This window comes from Pyxicephalus adspersus, chromosome 9, assembly GCF_032062135.1.
Source record: "Pyxicephalus adspersus chromosome 9, UCB_Pads_2.0, whole genome shotgun sequence".
NCBI lineage: Eukaryota > Metazoa > Chordata > Amphibia > Anura > Pyxicephalidae > Pyxicephalus > Pyxicephalus adspersus.
This window is the reverse complement of record NC_092866.1, coordinates 45,972,703-45,998,567: the sequence shown is the minus strand read 5'-3', so window position 1 is coordinate 45,998,567 and position 25,865 is coordinate 45,972,703. Positions and strand designations below refer to the sequence as shown.

Sequence of the window (25,865 nt, the reverse complement as noted above, 5' to 3'; positions counted from 1 at the left end):
GTTTTTACTTTTATACTAATTTTGTGGACTGCCTCACCTCCTCTCCTTTTCCTTCAGCCTATGTGTAAGAGCTCAATATGGGTGATCCATCCATCCAGGGATCACTTCAGTGTGGAGACAGAAGAAACACTGGAGGATAAATAGACGGATAATCCATGGTGGTTACATATACACATTGCTGTATATGTGACCACCATACAGCATTTCTAGGACTGTTTGAACCTTTTTTGTAAATGAGAAAGGGGTACATAATACTCCTTTACTTATTCCCCAGGGTGGGGCAGTGGACATCTGGGGGCTCCCTCATTTAATGGGGCTTCCAGATTTCAAATAATCTCCGCCCCCACAGACCCCCACAACAGAATACATTGTGGGAAAGAGGCCCTTTCTACCAAGGATGGCCTTTGCCACTGTTGGGGCAGACAGGTCTGTTTATTTCAAAAGGGAAAAGGGGCTACATGATTTTTGCCTGGTTTATTTTTGGGAAAACCAGATTTCAGAATACCAGAGAAGGGCTGCACAGGGTTGCTGCCCCATTCCTTATCAAGGTGTGTGAATAAAGGGATTTGGTGCAATGTTACATTTTTAGATATGCGCAATAAAGGTAAAAAAAAATGTAATAAATTAGTTCACTTTTTTTCAGAATTCCATTCCTAAAAAGGGAATTTTGTTGGTTAATGAGTTTTGACTTACAGTTATCAGATGGCCCCTGTTGGTCCAATTTAATATATTGGAACCACAAAAAGAACAAAAGATTATTCATGGTTTACAGCCCCTTAAGGATGAAATAGTTTTATATTTAGTGTATAATATATTATTATGTGTCATTGTATTACCCTGAATAGACTCCACTCCACAGAGTTTCCACTTTAGTCAGTGGTGTCTATCATGTTTCAATCCCACCCACTGTTTAATGTTCCCCTTTGGCACTTTCAAATGTTGGGAGGTATGCCTTCACTCTACTGACTGAAAATTTTTAGGCCCAATTAGGTATTTAGTGTACTACCAGGGGATGTGGTTGACATTCACAGACAGGGGGAAAACAGAAAAGGTTGAGGGAAAAACAATGAAGCAAAAGAAACGGGGGTAGAGTCAACTATATCAGGTGACTTTTGTGTTGTGCAGTATTTTTGAACCCCATCACACAAACACTCATTAAACCAGGAGAAAAAGATGGCTAATTTATTGACTTCTGCGACTGGAGAAGCCATATTGGAACACTGCTAATCCAAGTGATATCCTGCCCATGACAAAATGTAAAGAGTTCTCATGATATTCTTTCTAAGATACATATAAAGATATCATGTAGTGGTAGCCAGCCTGAGGCCCAGTAAATGCCTGTCTACTAGGACAGCGAAGCCATGCTTGGTTGTACTGGTTAATCTGTAGCCTGGAAATAGATGGTGCCCATCTGATTCTGGCATGAGGGGGCTAATGTGGGGGATATATTTTGCTCTGCCATAGTATAATTTGCCTTAGTCTTGTGTAGCATCCCCAGAATAATAAACTGGGAAAACTTGGCCAAGTATAGTTTGTTGCAAGGTCCTTTGGATGAGACTTTAGGCAAACCTTAGAATGGGCTACAATGGGAACCAGTTGCTATGGTAAATAATAGGAAGCATTACAATTACCCAATCGTTGTTGGAGGGAGTACAGTCCCTAACAACTGTCAGTGTTTCAAAATGCTACTGGCTGGTTGATAGGTTCATGACAGTTAGTGTTTCCATTGGCAGGTGATTATTTTAAACACAGAAATAAGTGTGTAAAAATGATAAACTTTTACCTGACATAAATTGTGGCATATATATTTATATATATATATTTATATATATTTTTATTATATATTTCCGAGTATTACAATATATATATAAATATATATATGGATATAGCCACACCATCTGGTGCCAAATATTCAATGTATATTCTTTAGGGGTGTAAAGCATGAATAAACTTTTTTTCTCTTAAACTCAGGCACCAGTTTGTCATGTTTTTATGATCAAGATAATGTATACAGTTAAATAAAGTTTGAAGAAAATCAAATTTACCCAATCACAACCACACTCAAAAGTTTATGTATATGAATATATATATTCAATGTATATTACATACATTCATTCTATGTACATGAATACATACAGTCACATACTCAAATTACAAACACAAACAACTTGAAACTACTATAAATAAAAAAAAAAAAATGTATTCACATACGTCATACCTTGATACTATCTACCAGGTTATACATTATTTAGTATTTAGTCACATAATGATAAGAGATCAACTATATATCATTGTTGAATTTTGATTGATCTATACCATTGTTGATTTATAGTTCTCTATATACTATTAGATATATTTCTTCTGATATTGAATAGATATTGGTAATATATACATGTACATGAACTACAATCTCACATCTACTTATTTAATTTACATGTTGTTTATTTATTTATTATTTTTGAACATATTTAGACAACAACTGTCACAATCGTACACTTGAGGAAGCCTAAATGGCGAAACGCGTCGGGCCATATATTTGATTGAAATGGTTATTTCCTATACTTTAGAATGAAAAGTAAAGTTTGAATACCTGAACTCTGTGATGTTACAACAAAGTTCAAGATATATATACGTATTTTATTGTAATTCGGTATGATGTTTAAGAATATAAGTACATAATTATATTCATTGCCAACCTAATCCCTGTCTATTTTCTTTTAACATTTAGTTACATGCATTGTATATATTTGCTTGGTGTTTATCACACTCTGCCATAGGTGGAAGGATGAAAAGCACAAGCCTGACAGCAAAACAGCATGTTTGGGCCTTTAAGGCAGTGATGGCTTGTGGTTTGAGGACTGTAATTGTCATTTGTGTATATACTGGCAAGACAAAAGTTTGATGCAATTCAATTGATACTTATTGAACTTTTTTCATGCCAAGACTCATTAAAGAACTATTTATGTACCGGTAGGATATCTCTCATGAATATTATTTAAAGTATATAAAACCATCTAATGGCAAATAATAAATAATGCATGTAGATATATTGATGGTTTGGGAATCGGCACTCAATAAGTGATCCTAAAATGAGTGCAAGAATAATCGCAACAAGTATAGAAAACAAAGATCATAGGCTGGTGGTTTGCTTTCAGCGATAGTTAGCTCACATTTAGTTTAGTCACTTGACAAGTTTAAACATTTGGAATTTTCTGACAAAGTACCCAAAAACAGCATGTGGGAGATGCACTAGTGAACACAACTGATTTGCCACAGAAATAGCCCTCTCTTAATATTGATCAAAGCAAAAGATAAATCTAAATACCTATGGATCATGTCCAAAATGTTCACTGGAAACTCTACCACAAACTTACTAAGTTGGATAGCAGTTCCTCCCTCAGTAGCTCCATACCTGCCAATGTTCTAAGCAGTGAAAGAAATATTAGTGTTGATCTAAATTCTTGGACCGTTTTAGAGCTTTGGTAGCCCATTTAAATTTTTTGACAGCCCAGTTTGACAATGCATGAGCACACTCTAAAGCAGCGTATTTGTGTAAATAGGGTCTGTTGGGGAACCAGTGCCCTGACAGTATGAGTGGAATAATAGTGTAGGATGAGGGCACAATTGTGCCAGGGTGGGAAGAACTAGAGTGCCCAGGGGGTTGTAGAAAAATAATAGGATCAGGGAGATAACTGAAGAGAACAATAGTGCCCAACAAGTTATATGAATGAATGGCAGTGCCAGTGGGAGGTTGTGGAGAACATTAGTTTCTAGCATGATATGGGGGGGGCAAGTTGTGCCTAATAAGATGGGGGTTATCTCAACCAGCAGAGGAGTAGGAGAGAACTAATATGTCTAGTAGACTGTAGAAAAGAAGAATAGTGGGTAGGGGAGAAGAATAGTGCCTTATGAAGAGGAATAAATATCCAGCAGGTGATAGGGGAGAGGAGTCCAGCAGAGGATGGAGGAGAACAAGAGTATTCAGCAGATGGTAGAGAGATCAAAAGGGGTGGTCAGTAGAAAACATCATGCTTTGAAGTCTGTGTTCCTCTCCTATTTGGAAGCTGGAGGTAACTCATTCTTGGAGGCTTCACATTCTTGTATGTTTATGTTTATGTTAATGGAAGGAAGGAAGGAAGGAAGGAAGGAAGGAAGAAAGAAAGAAAGAAAGAAAGAAAGAAAGAAAGAAAGAAAGAAAGAAAGAAAGAAAGAAAGAAAGAAAGAAAAGAAAGAAAGAAAGAAAGAAAGAAAGAAAGAAAGAAAGAAAGAAAGAAAGAAAGAAAGAAAGAAAGAAAGAAAGAAAGAAAGAAAGAAAGAGTCTGTATAGCTCAGCAGTCTCCACTCCATGCTTTTCTAATAGGATATGGATATGAAAATGCTTTAATGTACATTGCACCAGCAATAATCTTTACAAAATATATTTACTGCACACTATGCTGGAAGCCCCTTTCTCTTTCTTTCTTTCTTCATTTTCTTTTCTTTTATTTCCTTTTCTTTCTTCATTCCTTACTTTGTTATTTTATAGGGGTGGCTATATATTTACTTATTGAAATATACAGCTCATATATTGATCCAGAGAGTGGGAAGGCAAACTATATTTAGTCTTATTTTTTAGTAAAAAAAATACACCTGTTGGGTTTTTTTTTACTAAGCAAAATTTACTTTTGCTTTAAAACTAACTGGCTATCAACTCCAGTACATGTCACCTCTTTAGGAGACTCTTAAGGGGCAACTAAGGTATTTAGTAATTGTGCAGAGAATAAGGCTTCTGTGTGTTATATCCCAATGCACGGCAATGCACAGCCATGCATGTTGTCTATGTTGTCCAATGCATGACTGTGGCATGCAAGAGCCATTTCTTACAAAACCGTTTCCCATTACCACCCGAAACCCATACCTTCCATAATAAAGACCAATTCCAGATATGGTGAAGATGGCTTTTTTGGCCATTTATTGATAACAAACTTTTAACATAAATTAACAATAATCTTTAAATAACAACCATTATAACAAACATGAATAATACTGTATACACCCAATTATAACATACTGAAACAAGATGACACTACAATCACCAGGTGGCAGGTCCTCCCCCTTGATTAACCCCTACAAACCAATAACCCCGGGAGCTGCGTTTTGATACCACTAACTGCTTCCAGGCCCCAATTAACAGCCTTAGGAACTATATCACAATTATGCATACCTCCCGCCATTACCTTTTTACCAACATTAACACATCAACTTGGAGACCCCATATCACAGATGACTCTCCACACCATCACCATGTACCATACCTTTTTTCCGACACATTCCCCCTCGAGGACCTCACACCGCCACCGCACCGCAAGGGTAATACCTTACCTTTGCGGATCCCTCCACACCTGCAGGGCCCGCAGAACACCATCCTGCAAGCCAAGCAGCCACAAGTCAAGGCCAACTGCGTTGAGATGAACACCATCCCCTTGTAATAATTGTTGAAACTCGCCTTCCAAATCCTTGTGCCTAACCACAATCCCTCCTTTTCTGACCACAAACCTACCCACCTCCCTGTTCACCTTCGCCCTAGCCTTATTCAAACGAAACACAGACCGTGCTCCACGCCACCGAGATCGCTCCACCATCTCAGACCAAATAACCAACAAACCGGAAAAAGCCACCCGCAACCTCAAAAAATCCCACTTAATATCTTTAATGAGTTCCCATGAGCAACGAACCCCCAGATCATACACTGCGTGTATTACCACAACATCAGGAGGCCTATCCAACCGTGCATACTTTTGAATTTCTGGACCACAAAACCCTGGACCACAATATGCCCGGAACCCCAATCCAATGGACCACACCTTCCTCCCTGGAAATGCCCAGTTGTCGGCCCTCTGGCCGGACAGCAGCTCTCCTGGCTCCCCAGCTGATATAGGAATGGCCGACAATCCAGACCAAGCACGGCTCCAAACCTGGAAAATAAAAAGAATTACAGACTCCAACAGCAATCCCCCATAACCCCCCTCTTATCTTCCAATCTGTTTTATCACCTCCTCACCCAAACCCCATCTAGCTGCCTCCACTGCTTCTGGCAGCCTACATTCCATTGCCAATGTCTATGCCCAAGAAGGCCAACTTAGTCGTGGGCCCTTCAGTTTTTTCCGGAGCCAAAGGAACACCAAACCTATCAGCCACAAACTGCAAAGTGCCCAACAATATGTGACAAACCCAGGAGTCTGCCGGCCCCACACACGGAAAATCATCCAAATAATGCAATACGGAATCCACCTCCGCCAGATCCCGCACCACCCATTCTAAAAAAGTACTAAAACATTCAAACAATGAACAAGAAACCGAACAACCTATAGGCAAACATCTGTCAATAAAAAACTGCCCACGCCACTGACACCCCAACAACCTCTGACTATAAGGATGCACGGGCAATAAACGAAATGCCGCTTCCACATCCACCTTTGCCAGCAACGCACCCTTTCCATACCTCCTCACCCATTTAATTGCACTCATCAAAATTGCATCAAAAGAGACATAAGACACAGAACACAAGTCCGGATCATTGGCCTCATTAACCGAGCCACCCCGTGGAAATGACAGGTGGTGTATCAAACGGAACTTCTGCAACTCCTTCTTTGGCACTAAACCCAAAGGGGACACCACCAAATCATCCACCGGGGGCCGCAGAAAAGGCCCTGCCATCCGCCCCAAACTCACCTCTTTCCGCAATTTTTTATCCACCACCTCAGGATGTTGTAATGCATTCCTTGGGACCAGAGGCACTACCCGCAGGTCACACGGAATTTGAAAACCATCTGCAAAACCCTCCGTCAAAACCCGCAATGTAGTTTTAGCCGGGTATCTACTTAGGAAAGGGAGCATCCTTTCTAAGCTCACCGGAGTCCTCCCTTTTTTCAGCGGAGTCGGCTCCACCTAGCTGCCTAAACTGCCGGTTGCAGCGGGAGAACCCATGTAGTCCCCCACATCCAGTGCACTCATGCTTAAACCTGCAGGCTGATCCGAAGCGACAAACACCTTCATTGAATTGCCAACAGGTACCCTTCTTGCGAAAGGCCAACAACCCAGAGGGGCTGGGTCCCCACCAAGAAAAGGGCTGCGAACCTACCTTGGCCAACGTCATCAATCGCATCCACAGTCCAATGACTTTATGATCCCAGTGCAACGAAGGCCGTACCGCCTTCTGTTGCCTAAACTGTTCATCATATCTCAACCAAGCCTGACTGCCATATATCCGATACACCTTGTTAATACCATCCAAATAACCAAAAAGAGCAGAACCAGTCTCAGGCGCCCGCTCCCCAAGCACACTATCTAAAATAGAAAAAGCCTGCAACCAATTACCAAACGTCCGCGGTATCAACCTATACCGCCGCGCCTCCTCATCACCCTTCTTATTATCATACTGCACGCCCCTATCCACATCCACAAATGTTCTAACGGAAGCAGCATAAAAATGTTAACATATTCGCCCTTCCAAATCCTTTCCCGTACTTCCTGTTTCAAATGAGACCCCAACGGCCCCTCAAAACAAAAATAAACCTCCCCACGTGCATTTTCCCCCACGCTTACCTGCTCAGTGTCCACTGTAGAAATTCCACCCCCCCCCCCCCCCCCCCTGCCCTGCCCCCTTGAATTAGGCCCTGCAACAATTCCCGAAAACCAGCCAAAAACTGCTGCACCCCCCATCCCCCACCGCCCTCCCAGCAATACCATTCACATTACAACCCCCCAGTCCCCAACTCCAATCCACAGCCGCAACATCCATTCGGCCTGCAGAACGACCTGGAGGGTCCCTTGTGGGGCTCCCAATATGACACCGAGCCCTCTGGATTTCCGGGCTCAGGCACACCGGCGGCCTAGACCGCCAAGGCTGCACCCTATCCAGGTCCTGGACCACTGCAGAAGCTGATGACCCCTGCACGATCGCTGCCAACTGACCCTCAAGCCATCCGGGGCCCTTATCCACCGCAGCAGCCCGCAATAGGGCCCACAAGACCTCCACACTATCCATCAGGTAAGTGAAGTATTAGTGCCTGACCTCACACTGTCCTGTAAAGCTGCCTGATCTTCCACTTTCTTGTAAAACTGCCTGGCCCTTTTTTCCCCCCTCACTCTTTTATATCTTTTGTTCCCCCACCCATTGTTTTACAGATTCTCCAATCAACTGACCTTTAACCAATAACTTCCCCCTCACACCATCTCCTCACCCTTTGCCTTCCCCCAACAGTCATGTTGGCCCCCCCCCCGCCTAGCTGTTCTAGCAGGCTCAGGGCCTCTCTTGACTTTCCATTGCTTTGTTGACCCCATTCATTACATTGAAAACAAATGGACAGAATTCTAGTGAAACTCATAAGAGGAGACATCAGACGTGGCTTTCCTTGCAATGTCTGGTGTCTTCCCTCCTTGTGAATAGCAGTGAACGACACATAGCGGGAACGAGACCTAAAGAACCATTCAATACCCTTTTCATATCTTCCTGCTGCAATGCTTTGGGCCTGATTAATTAAAGTTTTTCAAGACTGGAGAAGATATACTATCATGGGAGAACCTGGGTGATCCAACAAACCTTAAGAATCATTTGCTATTATTTGGCAAATGTTTTCAGCCTGCACCAGATCCATATAAGGTTTGCTAGATCACCCAGGTTCTCCCATATTAGTCCATCATCTCTAGTCTTGGAGCGCTTTAATAAATCCGGCCCAATGTGGAAAAAAATCATCCTTAATAATTAGGCAAGTGATACTAGTCTGCCCCATAAAATGGATATACAGAATTTTTTTCACAAAGCATGGTATTGAATTACTGTGTGGTGAGGTGCTATGCATTGCATGTTTATCAGACCTGCTTTGCATTAATGCATTGGGGTGCAATTCAAAGTGAGGTGCAGTGCAACATGTGTGTAACTTACATGTGTTAACACATTATTCAGTTTAGGCTCTGAAGCCAAAGCATCGGCCTGGCCACAATATGTTTTTAATGGCAGAGTCACTTTAAAGCATACATGAGATTTTAGAAATTTGGCTTATATCTACACCAAGCTGTCCAGTTAGCTATCACAGTGTCATAGAGAGGACAGGCAGATACACAAATGTTCTGAGGTTCTTGAACCATGCATCTACTTCTCCAATAAACAAAGCAGTAATGTTAAATGTAGTGATTTCAACCAAATAAAATAAAAATAAACTTAGTAAAGTCAGAAGACAGAATTTATAACATTGGGGTCAGTAAAAGTATTGAAACCTTTGGATGACTATAACAATCAAGAAGAGTTTAGCAATTTGAAGTACATGTTTCTTTATGAAACCGATAAATGCAGAAGTAGGAGCATTCCAAGTCTTTTTTGAGATACAGTTTTCTCTGGATGTGAAAAGTGACAGACACTTAACATATCTACTTGCTGTAAAATGGTGATGTTAATCTTTATTGGAATGCACAGAGTTGGTTTGCTGGAGTTACAAGAAAGTGCAATTGATTAGGTACAGTCCACATGCTGCGTACGTCAGTGTTCAAGCACCTGGGACAAATCTGGCTGTGGGACGGCTCTTTAGCTGATTCCTTCTAGTGCCAGTTGTAGCTATTTCAAGGCTCTCTTCTTCCGCTGAGCATACAGAGTACAAATAGACAAGAATAACTTCCCCATACTTCTTGCAACATGTGCTAGGTTGAAGATGGCTTTTAAAAGTATACATCTGAAAATGCTTTATCCAACTTAACATTTGATTTTTTTAATATTTTATATATTTAATTATTTTTATTTTATCATTTTTTTTTTAAAAAAGGAAGCATTTTTTTTTTGAAAAAGCAATATTTTAATTAATTGAAGATTGTTGGCAATGCCTCACTCCCGTCAAAGAAGCCCAAGCCCCATTCCTGAGGTCAATTGGGATGGCGGACTTAAGGAAATGAATGAAACATGGAAAGGAGCCGTCGCCTGTGTCGGGGTTGCAATCTTCTTCATTATGACAATTGGTATTATCTACTGGCAGGTGATGGACCAACCTAACAAAAACTGGATTCTGAAAGGACGGGTCAGTGGACTCATTTGGGAGAGAAATACTCACACTTTGATACTGCAGACCTTGAGCGAAAACAAAACTTTTGTGGAGATTGATGTAGGCAACTTTCCTGATATGGAACAAAATTTTGTTAAAAATTTGTGCTGGCTCAATAAGACAGAATTTTGCTATACCTGGGATTCTATCACAGACCTGAGGATTAGTCTAGAACACAATTACTCAGCTGGTACTGAGTGTTATAATATTACCTGGACCCCAATACATTGTGATGTGAAGCTCAAGGTATGTCCATAGTGTCCTTACTTATTTGTGTTTGACATCTGAAACCTAAGTATTAGGTAATGTTGTCTGTATACAATTCGTTGATATATGGCGTACATTTTACATTACATATTCTATTGATGATTTGTATTATTCATCCTTTATGGTATGGAAGCTTTTAAATTGATGCAAGATCTGAAAAATGCTAACATAATCACATTGCAGAAGGTCTAATCTCCTTATCTTAGAACAAGCTGCTTGACCTAACAATTGACTTAGGAATAGGTATATAAGTATATGTATAGCCAAAACATTTTTCACTTCAACAGGGAGGGTAAGGGTTAAAACTTATCCAGTTTTAGCTATTAATTCCATTAGGATTTACCCCTATTTTATGTCCCGAAGACCCAACAGGGAGTGAATGCAAATTTCTTTCTTGTAAACATGAATTACCCTTTTATTACCCGGTTATTTGTCACCTCAACAGGTGTCCCCCTTGGAAGCTTTTCTTTCACCTCTTGTTGCAGTCACAGCTGTAAAAGTTTGGATCTCATCATTTTTTCTGGTGATCATTGTCATGTGGTGAAACTCCCAGCAGATACAGCATTAAAAACTTGTAAGAGGTTCTATTTCTTTACAACCCACAAAGTGCTGCAAGAGTATATTTTATAAAAGATATATAAAGAAGGAAACTGGTATCATAGCATATAACTTAATAGATATTTAAAGTGGATCTGAATCCAAAAACAAAACTGTATTATATTACTGCTTACCAGTCACTTGGTGCAGTGTCTCTATTTTTTAAGCTAAATACACTTCCTGCAAGCCCAGCAAATTTTCTTGGTCATCCTGCTTAAACATTTGTGTCCTTGTAACTTTTCTGTTCTGTAAACTACAAAGCCCCCCCTCTCATGTAAAAAGTTCAGGAGAGAAGAAGGTATTTATCATCTAAATCAGGGGAGCAGCTTAAGGTGACAACACCTCCAGAGATTCAGTAGAGCGAGTGCTGTCACCCTAAGATTAGAAATGTGCCACTGGCAGGACAAAAATATTGGGGCAAAACCTGAGAAGATGTAATGAATGCAACAGGCACATATAAAGACTGATATACAGCAACATACTATTATTGTTTTTTGGTTGGGATATGGTTTAATATTGTTTGGAAGTCGATTGTATTTTATATTTAAAAATAGATCTGAATTATTCCCAACTGGGTAATAAACAAATGAATGACAAGCTTTGTGTATTGCATATATATATATATATATATATATATATATATATATATATAAATATAATGTTGATTTTGTGAACAGCCTCTACTTAATAGCTAAACACGTTTGGTCAATTTCTTTCTTGCCCCTTCTACTCTAAGGAGACAACATAGCAGACGCTGCTTGCTTTTTAATTATTTTTATCTAATTAAACCTCTCTATGGGCCAAGGTTGGAGAGGATACACTTTCATCAGGGAATCTGGGTGATCCAGCAAACCTGGAATGAATTTCTTCAAAATCATTTTCTATTTGCTAGCAAATGTTTTCAATCCTGGATCAGATCCATTCTGTGTTTTCTGGATCACCCAGCTTCACTGATGAAAGTTTATTCTTTCCAGCCTTGGAGAGCTTTAATAAATCAGGCCCCATGTATCTTGCATCATACTTTCAAGGCTGGTTCAAATCTAATTAATGGCTAAGACACTAATGTAACCATGTTTGCAAGAAGGATGTTCCAGCATCCTTACCAGGTGTTTTCTAGGATCACCAGAGTACTAACAAGGGAGTAGAATGAAAGGGTTCAGTACACCGATGGCTGTATTAATAGCAGAACAGCTAATCTACTAGACTTCTAGCTGTTCTCTCTTTATGCATCTCAAGGTTTCTTTTTTGCATTTGGCTAGAGTGTACCTATAAATACATACAATATATACATACATATTTATATAAATATATATATATATATATATATATATATATATATAAAAATATATTACAGTATGAAAAATGCAGAATAATGTTTATGTATATAAGTCATAGATAAACAGTATGTGGTCTGTCTTGAACTCCCATACAATTACAGGCTTAATTATTACCAGTGAGTAGATAGCACAAATGCTCTATAAACCATGGCGGCCTGCCAGACATTTGCTTCCTTTAGCCCCTCTTGGACTATGTTCATCAGGGCCGATATCACACGGATCTGGTTTGTATGCTTTTATATGATAAGCCTATTACTGGTTGTAATTTGCTAACACATGAGTCACATGGATTCCATTATTCTGAGCTGCTTTGCAATTCCTCAGTTCTAGCTTTTCACTCACTTGTACAAAATACTCCATTTGTTCTCTGATACCAGCAGTTTATGGTTCCTTAAGCAAAATATTTTTTAAATTCAGTCTAAGGACTTTATTTATTAAAGTAGATGAGTGCGAGCAGGGATAGCTCAGTGTGCTGACATGCACAGTTATCCTTGATGTTAGTAAAAATAAAATGAGTGGCCGCCTATTTCAGTAACAAGTGATTTCCTTCATTTAGGAAATATTTCCCCCTCACTTCCTAATGGGCATAGTATCTACAACACAGGAAATACATTTCCCCAATGAGACACAGATTTTTAATTCCAATCTCAAATTAAAAGGAAAAAGTTTAGATTTTTTTTTAAACACTTTATTGTGGTATTATATAGGAAGTATGTGTGGTATGATCCCCAGGATCTGCAAGATCAGGCTGATTCATGGTGTGCTATTCCACCTTCCTTTTTTTCTATCTGTTTATTTTATCTAATGTGAGGATCCCTGTCATCATTGGTACATACACAAAACTTACATTTTCACCCTATTCTGGGTTTACACCAATTTGCTACTTTTAACCCTCTTATAGCAAGATGATGTCCTACACATCCATGACTTATCACTAAAAATGAGAAGAGCTAAAAAAAAAAAAGTTCAAATCTAGAAACTTCCTCTCCTTGTCTGTGCTAAGTAGGTAATCAGTAAAATAAACTGACAGTTTGACTGGTATGTTGCATGGTTTTCCTACATGTTCTGCATTGACCTCATGCTCCCTTTAACACAATTTATTTTTAACAAGTTTGATTACAAATTTCAACAAAACGTAGGTTTTAATGTGTGCAATATATGTGGTGGAACTTTTAACATTTTAGTACCCTGATAATTCAGATTTCAACATTCAGAATATTCTAACATCTTCTGCTGATCACACTCAGCTCCTGCAGCTCTGGGTAAGAGTTGCTGGACATAGAATTTGCTGACTAGTGATGCTAGAGAGTAATCTGAGATGGAAAATCCAAGTTAGTTTGTATGTTATCTTTACTGTGTAGTGTGAAATGTGTGATATCGGAAACTTGGGAGCAAAGATTAGGTGTACATATAACTGGTACAAATTTAGGGGACTGTGCCCCAACTTCCCTAAGGCCACCTGCACTTTTATATAGTATACATCCTTTTTTCCAAAACTTACTGAAGTCACGTGCACATCCCCGTCTTTTATTCCTTTATTGGAGGTGGTGGGTAGTCCTTACTCTTGAACTGAACAGTACTCATGTAATGATGAGTTATTCAGGCACTGGTACTGTATTACTCTGAGCGCGTACACTAAAGCCAAGCCAACACCACTAGAAGGTGACTAACGGCAATCTTTTTATTTCTTAAAAAAAATTCTTTAAAAATGCTTTGGATTCTGTGGGTCCAATCACTCAGTGGCCAATACAGGGATCTCTATTTTAATTTGGTGGATTTGGCTCATTTCCAAGAGGGTTAACATTTGACGTTTGGGAAGCCAAGTCCTTGCATTTATATTATGGCTGACATGTCACTTTAAGGAATCCGATCTTATGATGACAGACATTTTGAAAATATACCCCTAGTACTAGTAATGCCTTTATTTTGTAGTATTACCTTTGTTCTGTGTTATATTAAGAAGTCATGTGAACTGGTAAATCTCAGTAATCCAATTTGCACACAGAAAAAGGATTAACAACCTCAAAGTTTGCATGAAAATGTCAAAAAGACTATCATACAGAATAGGAAAAGAATTTCTTTGAACTTTAATTAAATGTAATTCCTTCTTAAGGTAACTTCTGTATTTGCACTGCAAAGACTGTAGTGAAAGTTATTACCTTACCTACATCTCTTCTGCAGATTATGTAGTATACCCTTCTAGTAAGTATGCAAACCTGAATTTTATAATCAGAACAAGCCCCAGTGATGCAAAGAATGAAAGTAATGTAAGAAATTCTAGGCCACCTACCATGCATTTAGTCATGGAGCATTGTGTGAAATTTAGCACTGGAATGCTGGACCCAAAGCCTTGCACTAATACAAGCACTGACACTGACTTCCCACTTGATAAATACAATGGGTCTGATTTATTAAAGCTCTCCAAGGCTTCAGAGGATACACTTTCATCAGTGAAGCAGTGAAGCTGGGTGATTCAGCAAACCTGGAATGTATTTCTTAAAAGTCATTTGGTATTTGTTAGCAAATGTTTTCAATCCTGGACCAGATCCATTCCAGGTTAGCTGAATCACCCAGCTGATGAAAGTGTATCCTCTCCAACTTTGAAGAGCTTTAAAAAATCAGACCCAATATAGCCCCATTTTAGGGACAGTCAACTTGCCTCTATTCAGTTCACTGACAGTTCACCTTATTGACCTGATTGTGTTCAGATTGATTTGTAGCCTAACTTGACTCCCACTCAAGTCAATGACAGATCCAAATCCAAAATTGCATGTAGCATGGCTCAGATAATTTTGCTGGCATGCTGAGACAGCTGTCATAGACAGCTGGCCAGATTCACTGAGCCTTAAAAAAAAAAAAAAAGCTTGTCCCCCCCCCCCAATAATTAAACCAGAGATTTTAATAGGTTTAGGGCCTTCCTGGATAGTTCATGTGTGGCCCCCCCATTATTAAAAGGCCCTCTGAAATCTGGTCTTCCCAAAAAAACAAAGGGGGGTAAAAAGCATGCAATCCTCTTCCTTTTTAACAAAACCAGACCCCCCTTCCATCCCCAATGGTTGCAAAGGACATTGTTGGGGAAGAGGGCTTCTTTGCTTCCAGTGACAAATTTTTGGAAAGGCTGAGCAAATTTAGCCTGCTGACTATGAAAACTGTCACAGTCCACTGGCCGAATTGGCTAGACCAACATCGCATATATTCCTTTCCCAAATGACTGATATTTGGGTTGATTTTGACATAGACCTGAAGCCAAACCCTAACATCACCCAGCCACAGTATAGACTGAGCAGTAGTATGTGTACGGGTAATTAACCATTGGACACCAATGATTATTCTTGCTTCCACTGACACCAGCAACTTTAGGTTTATTTTGCTTCGACCGACACCAAGGATTTTACATCAATCTTTTGGAGTATATTTTGTCTTCACTGATGACTTGAGAGCTCTTTTCAACCAACTGTAACTACGATGAGATTTGTTTCATTCCACTGACACTAAACATGTGCAATTTATTGTATTTTACTGAGAGCAATTATTTGGTTTTATTTTGCTCTCACTGAAACTATTTGAAGGGTATTTGGTTACCACTGTGACCATGATGGGACTTAGGCTACTTCTGATCAAGATGACAAATGTAACACTGAGTGGAAGCAAGCATTCATGAATTCATATAGTTTTTAGGAAAACACATCAGCATTTCCAAATTGTAATATTATTTTAAGGAAAAAATTACCTCGCACTTAAGAAAAACTAAACCTCGATGTAGAGTATTTAGTAGTATATTTAAATCCATGTGAGGGTGACTCATAGACATGGTTTACACAATTTGTTTTTTCATCATTCTTAACAAGTCATCTCAAGAAAAACACATAGCAAGTGTCCATCTTTTGCTGTAGCATCTTATATCCCCGAGCATGTGTGCAGCACTTTCATTACCCTATTTATAAGCTGCCTCTCCTATAGCACTGTTAAACCATTTGTTTAAACTGTCAATTAGGTTCTTGTTGAGTACCGTGACCTCTTGTGCCGGTCCAAATTGGGTGACTGCTATTATTTACTAGTCATGTTCTACCATGCAAAAATGGTAGCTAAATGCATGGCCCTCATACACTCTTTTTATAGAAATAAAACTCCTAACTTACCCTTAAACTTTTACAGTACAGGAGCAGGGGAAGCAGCAAAAGGCATGCTTGGCATGTACAAGGTGTAGAATTTTGCAGACAGCAGTCAATTTCCTCCACACCTGTCTACCCACTGCGATAGACAAACTGAACAATATTAAATTACGACTTTAAAGGCAGACAGAATTACCACAAATGAATTAAAATAATTTATACAATTTATTGTACCAATTTAAAAAAAAACAGTAATAATAATTAAAAAAAACTCTAATAACACTCTAATGTTTTTGGATTTATCTCAATTCTTGCTCTATGCGTTTCACAGACAAAAGCTGCTTCCTCAGGAGATATGAGAGATATGTTATAGATCAGTGTTACATCTTATCTTAACAAGCAGCCTTGGAGACCTAATAAATCAGGCCCAAAGTATTACATTTCTCTCCAGTAGGAATTTGAAGATGATGGGTTAGTGATCAGGTAGAAATAATAAAAATGGGGGAATAAGGGAGGATTTCCAAAAACAGAAGGAAAGGAGTGACAATGTACTATGTCAGGGGTAGGTTTATTAAAATATTGTAATGATTTCTTCGAAGTTAGGTTGAAAAAAACTATCTGCCCCAAGGGAATAGCTAAAGAATGGTTGTAGATATAAACTAGTTGTAGATGTAAATCTGGGGAAGTAGCTAACATGCTGCATGTAAAGAAATTAGGATTATTTAATCCACAGCAAAATAGTTACTAAAATTAAGGAAACGTTGTGTCGGTAAGGAACATTACTAATTTTTACAGATGTGTGGAGATGCAAATGGAAATTTAGTAATAAAAATGGAAATTTAGAAAATTAGTAATTTTTTACCCACATCATGTAGATAGGTATATAGATTGGTAAAACTTAAATAGTACAAAAGTTTTAGGAAATATACCATTTTGACAAGGGGTTTGGATAATTTTTCTCATACAAATCCAAAATTAGATAATATTAGAGAAATGTTCGGGGCAAAGAGATTAGGAGTTTAAACTGGAAGAAAAACATTTACCAGGCTTATCCTTTATCCGGAATTTAACTAAGGGAACAGTGTCAGGATAAATATTTTGAACATTAACACTGTAAGGTCACGGGAGACATTTGTTACAGCTCATAAATCAGAGTGAATACCAAGTGATCAAAATTCTGCGTAGTTCACTTTATACTATGGTATTGTATTGCCTTTTCCGCCATGTTCCTGTTTATTTGAGAAGGTGCTACATTACTATGTTGGAAGAGGGTGAAATCTTATTATATTATATAGAGGTTCTCCTGCAAAATTATCAAGGTATCATAAACATGTAAGAAAATCTAAATGATGGATTCCTAACCTCATCTGCAAATAGATTGCACTTTAAACCAACTCATTTGTTTTTGGCAAAATGTTGGCCTCCCTGAAAGAAAGCAATTGATACTTACAGTACCTGTCCCAATGCCCTCATCATTAAACTTCTCTGAAATGAAAAGGAAATTTTCTCAAAGATATTCTGAACCCAGCATACTTCCACATGTATCTGGTCCCGTGCCATGTATTTTGGTTACTCCTGCCAGCATGAGTCGTGTAAGACTGCAGAGAAAACCTAGCACGCATCCTACACTGCTCAAAGTTTTTTTAACCCAGAAACGTTTGAGGACTTGGCTAGCAGGACAGGCAAATATTGGTAAATCAATGTATTTAACTTAGTATATTTTAGGAAAAATTGTATTTATTTGTATTAAAAAAATAGTAACCTTTAATTAGCTGTGCCAACTGTTAATTGCAATGGCCCTTTAATGAAGCTTGTATTTAAATACCCTGCTGTCTGATGACCAACTAGCCAGGCAACCTACTGGAGGCATCCACTTCCTAAATCCTTTTCCATAGATGATAGATTTTTAATATCTTGCAAATCTGAGACAAGTTTATGAAAACTGGATATCTGTGCTATAAATAAACATGTCTGGACACACAGAGAAATAAAGCATTTACTTTGCTCTGATGTTCCTCTTATTCCTAAAGTAAGTCTGTACTCAAAGCTAACTATTTGCCAATGCTGTTTTAATAGTTTTGCTATGGTGGGTAAAAAAAATGTATTAATGTATTTTTTGAAGAATGTGCTATTTCAAATTCCAAAATACCACATGGTAAAGACAAGTAATTAGGGTTCAGCTTGGCTGGTTTTCTCCATCTGTATAAATGTTTCAGACATGTGGCCAGCACTAAAGGGAATCTGGAACAGCATTTTATTCAGGACCTTGATTCTAATAAAGCAAGATAGAGTCAGCCATGGTTTCAGCACAATTTTGAACAGTAGGAGCAGCATTCCAACAAAATGCACTTTATATAATAATAATAGGAACCTACTAGTCATCATACTGACAAGCACCGAATATCCATTCTTGACTACATCCAGAAAAGTAGACAGCTTAGTCAGTTCCCTCAACTTTATGCTACCTACCCCTACCTACCTAAAAAACTTCCATTGCCAATAAATTAACTAACTGTGAGTAATAACATTTCACCCCGCCCTGTTAGGTTTGATTGTACCATTTTGTGCATTATTGCAAGTATTAGATATTGAATATAACATGACTATTTTTATGTTTTAGGATTGTTTTTCTATGAAGAACATATCATGGTATGGTGGAGCAACTCTCAGTGCTCAGCGCTGGCCAATGAACTATGGCAATGTGGCTTTACAGCCATTTGTGATCAGTAATCTCAAATCCAGTCCTGGTGCCTATGGATCTGTTTTAGAAAGATATTTTCTGGGATCAACTGGTAAGGTGAATCTAGTTTAAGCTTTAGTTTAATCTTCTGTTATTACATTGCCCTGTTTATTGGTAATATTGTTATGTTTGCATTACAGTTCTTGGTATGATTATTGGAAGACTGGACACATGAGCAGGATCTAGCCATTGAATTTGATTTTTTAAAATTCAAATAGGTACATGAATACAACAAAGACTTGTGGCCCAATCTTGGGTTAGAATAGAGAAATAGTTTTTTGTGGTTGTACATCAAACTTATTTCAAAAACAATTCCCCCAAGAATTCAATACCATACATAAATTGACCTCCTCTTCTACGGATATTTACGCCAAATTTATTTGAAACTACATCCAAATTGATTTGGTATATCACACAAGCTGGCTCGAATTTCAATAAATATGTTCATCATACTTTTTTTTTGTTTTTGAAAATATTTAGATGTACAAAAAACCAATTTCCCTCCTCTGACCCAGAATTGGGTTACAAGTTTCTTTTGTGTTTTGAATTAGAGGTTTGATTACTGAACTAACTTAACTAAAAAGGAAATCTATTGGTACCATATTGTACATATCTCACTTAGGTATATGCATAGTTAGTTTACTAGAAAACCTGCATATTCTACATAGGAACCTATATGCAAATGATCCAGAAGAAGGCAAGACAATTCTTATAAAGCACTAAGGGATTTGTTTAAGTTGGTTGTTATAGATTGCTGCGCTCTGCACATAAAACCTAATAACAATTCTTCTCCTCAGCTAAAAGTATCAATCAGACCTACCCCATATGTTTGAAGCTGAAAATAACATCAGATCGTAGTAACCACTGACACCAAGACCCTGAAATTATTAGACTTATCAGTTTTAATAAATATGTCCAACATTTTTATGGAAACTGCTTATGGAAAATAGGTGCTGATTACATCTCAAAAAATTGGGGTAATAAATCAACTTTTAGAAGATTTAAATGTTATGAATACCAAATTGTAGTCCAGCCTGAATAATAATATTATTATCTTACTTGACTTTAATTAAAAAAAAGTAGCCCACCCATCCTTTCATTATCATGGTTACCAGGGGCAAACAGTTATCTGCTGTCCCTATGAGTTACCTATTCAGAGCATTTGACTGGGTAACTGTACTTTTGATTTTTTATTAAATTCTAATGGGAAAATGTAGTTTGAATGAGCCCTTGCTACTATTATTTTTTTCCACAGTGCAACCTGATGGTGTAAATGGGCCCTAACATATTGCTTCCACTTACATGATGCTTGATTCCATTGCAAATGTGCAAGAAACCTAAACCTAAATATCATGGTTTTAAGATTTTGCAAAGCTTTTTGTATTATGACCTTGACATAAATAAAGACTTGCAACATTGTAGTGAAAATATACATGGCCATTTGGCAGCTAGCAGAGGGCTGGTATTAAACGTCTGCCGTCTATATTTTTTCCGGATTCTGCAGGCTATTTCTGTCCACCTTCCAGTGCTGGTTTAGGTTCCAGATAGATGTGCAGAGAGCTCTTCTTCTTTCAGGTGTGAAGTTACATATATAAATGATAGAAATGCTTACCATGTGATGGAGAAAAAAACTAATCAGAGATTCTCAAATTTTATATGGAACATTTGCATGCAAAATGCATTATTAGTGTTAAAATGCAAATAATGATAAGCTCTCCCTTGTGGTATTATTATTATTATTATGATCAGTTTTAGTATTATTGTGTCATCGTCATTTCCTCTAGTACAATACAAAGCAAATAACACAAATAAATGATTGAAATGCAGGTAATACAAATAATACATTTTCAGATAAATACAAACAAGGGTAAATAATACAGCTAACAAAAATATTTTGATCAGTTTCAATACCAAATAGGGCTCTATTTATAAAACAGGTCCACATGTTACTTTTTGATTCCCATCAGGGATTGTTTAAGGGAATGTCAATGGCTCAAGCGTCATTAGGCCTTCCCTTTTTTCAGCTATTCAGCCATTCAGCACTAAAGGTGAATTGGGACAAGTCTCCCCATTCAAGTCTAGTGCTGTATGGCTGAGAAAATTACCCTCAGTTACCTGGAAACTTCACTTATCCAGAATTGGCATTCCCCGTAAATAACTGAAGTTCTACTGTTTTATTTTTGTGTTATCTGTATTATTTATCCTTGTTTGTATTTTTCTGAAAATGCATTATTTGTATTCTCTGCATTTCAATTCTTTGTGTTAAAAATAGAACCCATAGAGATGTACTTGAAAAAAAAACATAAAATCCATCTGTTTTCTCATATTGTGACTGTTCTTTCTAATGGAAAATCACTAGCAATGGTTTTTTTAGCCGAATTTAGGACAAAGAGTAAGTTCTGGCCAAAAGTCCAATTTTTGGGGGGCAAGTGATACATTGGATCCAAAGTTAAATAACTAGCCAAAACCCAATAACAACTAGCCATGTCTGCTAAAGTGGATGCTGAATCTGCTCCTTCTGCCCCCACTGCAGGCCTTCATCTTCATCCCCAGCATAACCCAATAGATGTCAAATGGACTGATGACCGGTGTCACCTCCTAATTTTACCTCTAACAAATTTCCCCCTTGTACCTCATCTTGCTCTTTCTCCTCAGCCCCCCACCCCCAACTCCTGTTTCAGTAGATGTTCCCCATAAGAAGTCCTACTCCCAAGACACAGAAACAGCCTTGGGTTCATATTCTAGTATCCAAGTTCCCTGTCTTTTCACTGTTATGAATCAGAAAGTTAGTACAGGTAGTCCCCGGGTCAAGGACATTGGACATACAGATGCCTCCTGGATACGAATAGGGTTTCCCTGCTCACTGTGTGCAGAACAGAGACTTGAAGGGAGGAGGGGCAGTTTGCAAGAGTTGCAGAAGAAATCTATTGCTAAACACAGCTGAGGTTTTGGGTGATCCTAGGGGAGTGACCTCCTTCAGCATCCTCTTGTAACTCTTTAGTGACCAAGTCAAACTCTGAGGTTGTTAGTTTTTGCATATTAAAGCACAGCTCTCTCCAGAAGTTGATGAATGTCTAGGCTCCATAAAGATTTTTTGTTTTTGCTTTGTTTGTGATTAACTTACAGTGAGGGTTTTAGACAGTAACTGACACCAATCTGCCTAATATTATGTTGAGATAAACATCTGTCGTAATTGCATTTATTAAAATAATGTACCTGTTCAACTTAAGAACAAACTACAGTCCCTATCTCATATGTAACCCGGGGACTACCTGTAACTGCTTTCCATTGCTTGTACAGGAAGTCCACGCTTCGCAATGGTAAATTCCAGCAGGTGAGTATTTCACTGATTTTGGAAAATAGGAGACTATTCTATCTCTGCATAGCCAAGAGTGCATTTCTTTGGCAATGTAGCATCTGCTGAAGTGGGTGCAGCGGGGCCGAAACATCATTTGTCAGTGACCAGATTGCCAATTTGGAGATAGCAGGGACAAAGTAAACTCACCCGCAGTATGACTCTTACCATCTAATTATTGAAAGATTGCATGGTAGCATCAAAGTTTATACATACTGTACTAAGGAGTGGAACAGCTTTGCTGTGTTAGTGTCAGTGGAGAGTGGTAATCTTGTCAGAACCAAGGAGAAGAACAATTGGAAGAGCTCATGTAAAGCTCAACCTCCTAACCAATCTACTGGGTGATAACAGATGCAGACATGTCAGTGCCTGCAAGACATTCATGTAATGGGCCATGAAGAATATGTTCTGCTCTTTCCTATAGCCACTGCTCCAGGTATGCGTCATCACCTGGACATAGCTACAAAGTGTAAAATTCAAGAAGTAGACACTTTACAGGGTTTGCCAGTGTTCATAGAGTGCAGGGATGGCTTGCTTTTTTTACACAGTATTTTACACAGTATTTATATAACACCATCATATTATGCAGCGCTGTACATAGTCATGTCACTAACCGCCCCTCCAAGGAGCTCACAATCTAATGTCCCTACCATAGTCATATGTCATTAATGTAGTCTAAGATTAATTTTTTTTTTAGGGAGAAGCCAATTAACCTCACTGCATGTTTTTTGGGATGTGGGAGGAAACCCACGGGGAGAACCTGCAAACTCCATGCAGATAATGTCCTGGCTGGGAATTGAACCTGGGACCTAGCCATACAAAGGCCCGAGTGATAACCCCTATGCCACTGTGCTGCTTTGAAAATCAAAAGGTGGCTTAGTATTTTCCAAGGGGGCTAAGCACACTTAATATGTTCTTAGGGAAGAGCTGGCTTTCACCAACTTGTACAGCAGTAGTTTGGTCAGAAGAGTATTGAGTTGAGATGCTAAAGAAAAGGTGTGACAACTTCTGTTCTTTAAAACAGAGGTGATGGAGCACCTGTGCATTCAGTCAGAGTGGTTTTGAGTGTTGTGGAGGAATCAGCAGTACCCTGGCTCGAGGGTAATGTATCACATTCACTTTTTTTCATCTCCCTTCTGTGATTGAGATGATGAAAGAGTCATCCAGTCCACTTTGGAAAACGCTTGGCTACAGCCTGACAGAGCCTTGACAAATGCTGTATTCAGGATGGTTTTCAGGCTCTTGGGAATGTTGATGGAGGGATGGAGGGAGAGAAACGCTTCTACCCAATGCACAAAAGCACCACCTCAGTATAGTAAGGATGATAGATGTCTGGGTACACTAGGACTGGGGCAGAGCAAAAAGCCTATTTGAGGGTGCAAAAACCTGCAAAATTAGCAAACTCAAAAAAACGATGAAGGGCCTTAACGATGGAGAGTTGGGGCCAATCTAGGACAACTGTGAGCTTAGTTGAATCCATGGCCAATGCCAGGTTCCAAAAAGTAGAAGCGCTACATTTCAAATAAACATTTCTCTAGGTTAGCCAAAAAATGTTTTCTGCAAATCATCTGAAGTATCACTTTAAGGTGGGTGTGATGGTCCCAGGAGGAAGACAATTGTAGTGTAGGCAGGCAGAAACAGACAGACAAAATCTGGTTAATAGGCATTGGATAGAATAATGAGCTTCCTTTATTAATTACTAATGTGGTCAGGTGTGCACAGCTGAGAGCTCAATGGCAGTACTAAGAAATAGTGGTGAAGGTTTAGGCTGATTATTATAACAGTAATATTAATAAACAGCGTTGTCCTAAAAGAAAATCTATTGGTTCTAATTTGAGAGTTCCCTGAATAATTATGTTTAAAAACAAATGTCAGAAGCAGACCAGTCTAAGGATGTGTACACATTTCAGATAATTGTCGAATAGTCGTCATCATCTAGGGGGAGAATCTAATATGTGTGCAGCAAATGCCCAATAGTGTTCATCAATCTGCCACTGGAGATGAATGAATGACAATAGGAAACAACCCCAATGTCATGGCAGTGCAGAGCAGAGCAGTTTGCCACTCCTTTGCCTCTCCATAGAAAATAATGGCTGTTAAGTGTACAGCACTCATTCGTTCATTTTTCACCAACTGTCACTGGAAACAACCATGAAAGATGAGCACTTTTATTTGGCCATTGATCAATTATGGACAAAGGGCAGAACCTGGGACTGCTGGGTCATATTGAAAGTACCCCAGTTGACACAAAAACCTTCAACATTCCTTGTATGGAATGTATTCAAACAAAACCACAATATTGGGAATGCTCATTTTGTCCAACAGATAGTACAACACCATCAAAAATGAAAAGTGATCACATGTGTGTACATTCATGAGTCTGCAATATATTATTGCACCTGAAGTTTGGGCAGCAGAAGAGCCTTGGCCATGTCATTGGATGCAATGGTTATGAGGAGCAGATGAGAGAACTCTTACATTACAGGATTATTTCATCAAAACTGGTTATTACATTTGATGACAAAAAAAAGCTCCACTTGTCTAAATTTAAAATTACAAAATATTTATTTGCAACTTGAAATATTTCTTATTTACATGATTAAAACTTCTTCTAACAATTTTCTTCTACCTGAAGATATATCCCACATAAACTTTGTTTTGTGATGTAATGGGGTTGATCACCAGAACTTTAGCCTGTTAAAATACCCCAGTGACTTATCCTCTTGCAAGAGATAATTCATTTAGCTTGGCAAATGTAATGAAGCTCTGCTGACAACCAACCAATAATGTACGAGGAAAAATATTTTTTTTAGATTCCCAGGCACGTGATTATTAAAATAAGTAAGATATTCTTATCACATTTATTAAGCAAAGTGAATTATGCCTTGCAAGGTTGCAATTCACACTGGCATATAAACAAGCTAAATTCCTCCAGTAAATCATGCCCAATATTCCTGGGAATATTACAAAAGCTTTTTTATTACCATCATCATTAACGGAGTGCATTATTTTCAGTTCTAAAAATCAGTTTGGTTTACATGACATTCTTGATTCTGTAATAAACTTCACTTGCTTATCATTTATGAGTTTAAAAAGATTACTTTAAAGCAAGCCTGTGCTTTGCTCATGGATGTAGGGATGAATGACTTGATCATCAGCTGCCATTATTGCCACTTTATTCTAGACATTTTATTGTTTGCAGAGATCGCATACAAAGATCCTTTGACTATTCCGTCTGCATGCAGTTGATCGATGCCAGTAAAAGCCACTTTTCGAAAATATGGTACCCAGGTGGAATACAACCATACAATTACAATCAAAACAAAACTATCATCTAATGATCAGTTGTGTCTCTTTGAAACTATCATGCTTGGTGCAGTATCACATTCT

At 38.4% G+C, this 25,865-nt stretch overlaps 1 protein-coding gene across 1 annotated transcript in view; it reads left to right on the top strand.

Annotated features, from left to right (window-relative positions):
• The first annotated feature begins 9,579 nt into the window (after positions 1-9,579).
• Positions 9,580-25,865, top strand: part of LOC140337934 (SITS-binding protein-like) — a 37,667-nt gene continuing 21,381 nt past the window's right edge. The window contains exons 1-2 of the mRNA XM_072421812.1: positions 9,580-10,313; positions 19,001-19,172. Of these exons, the coding sequence (XP_072277913.1) occupies positions 9,849-10,313; positions 19,001-19,172 (637 nt within the window). The 5' untranslated portion in view covers positions 9,580-9,848. The remainder of the gene's footprint in view (positions 10,314-19,000; positions 19,173-25,865) is intronic.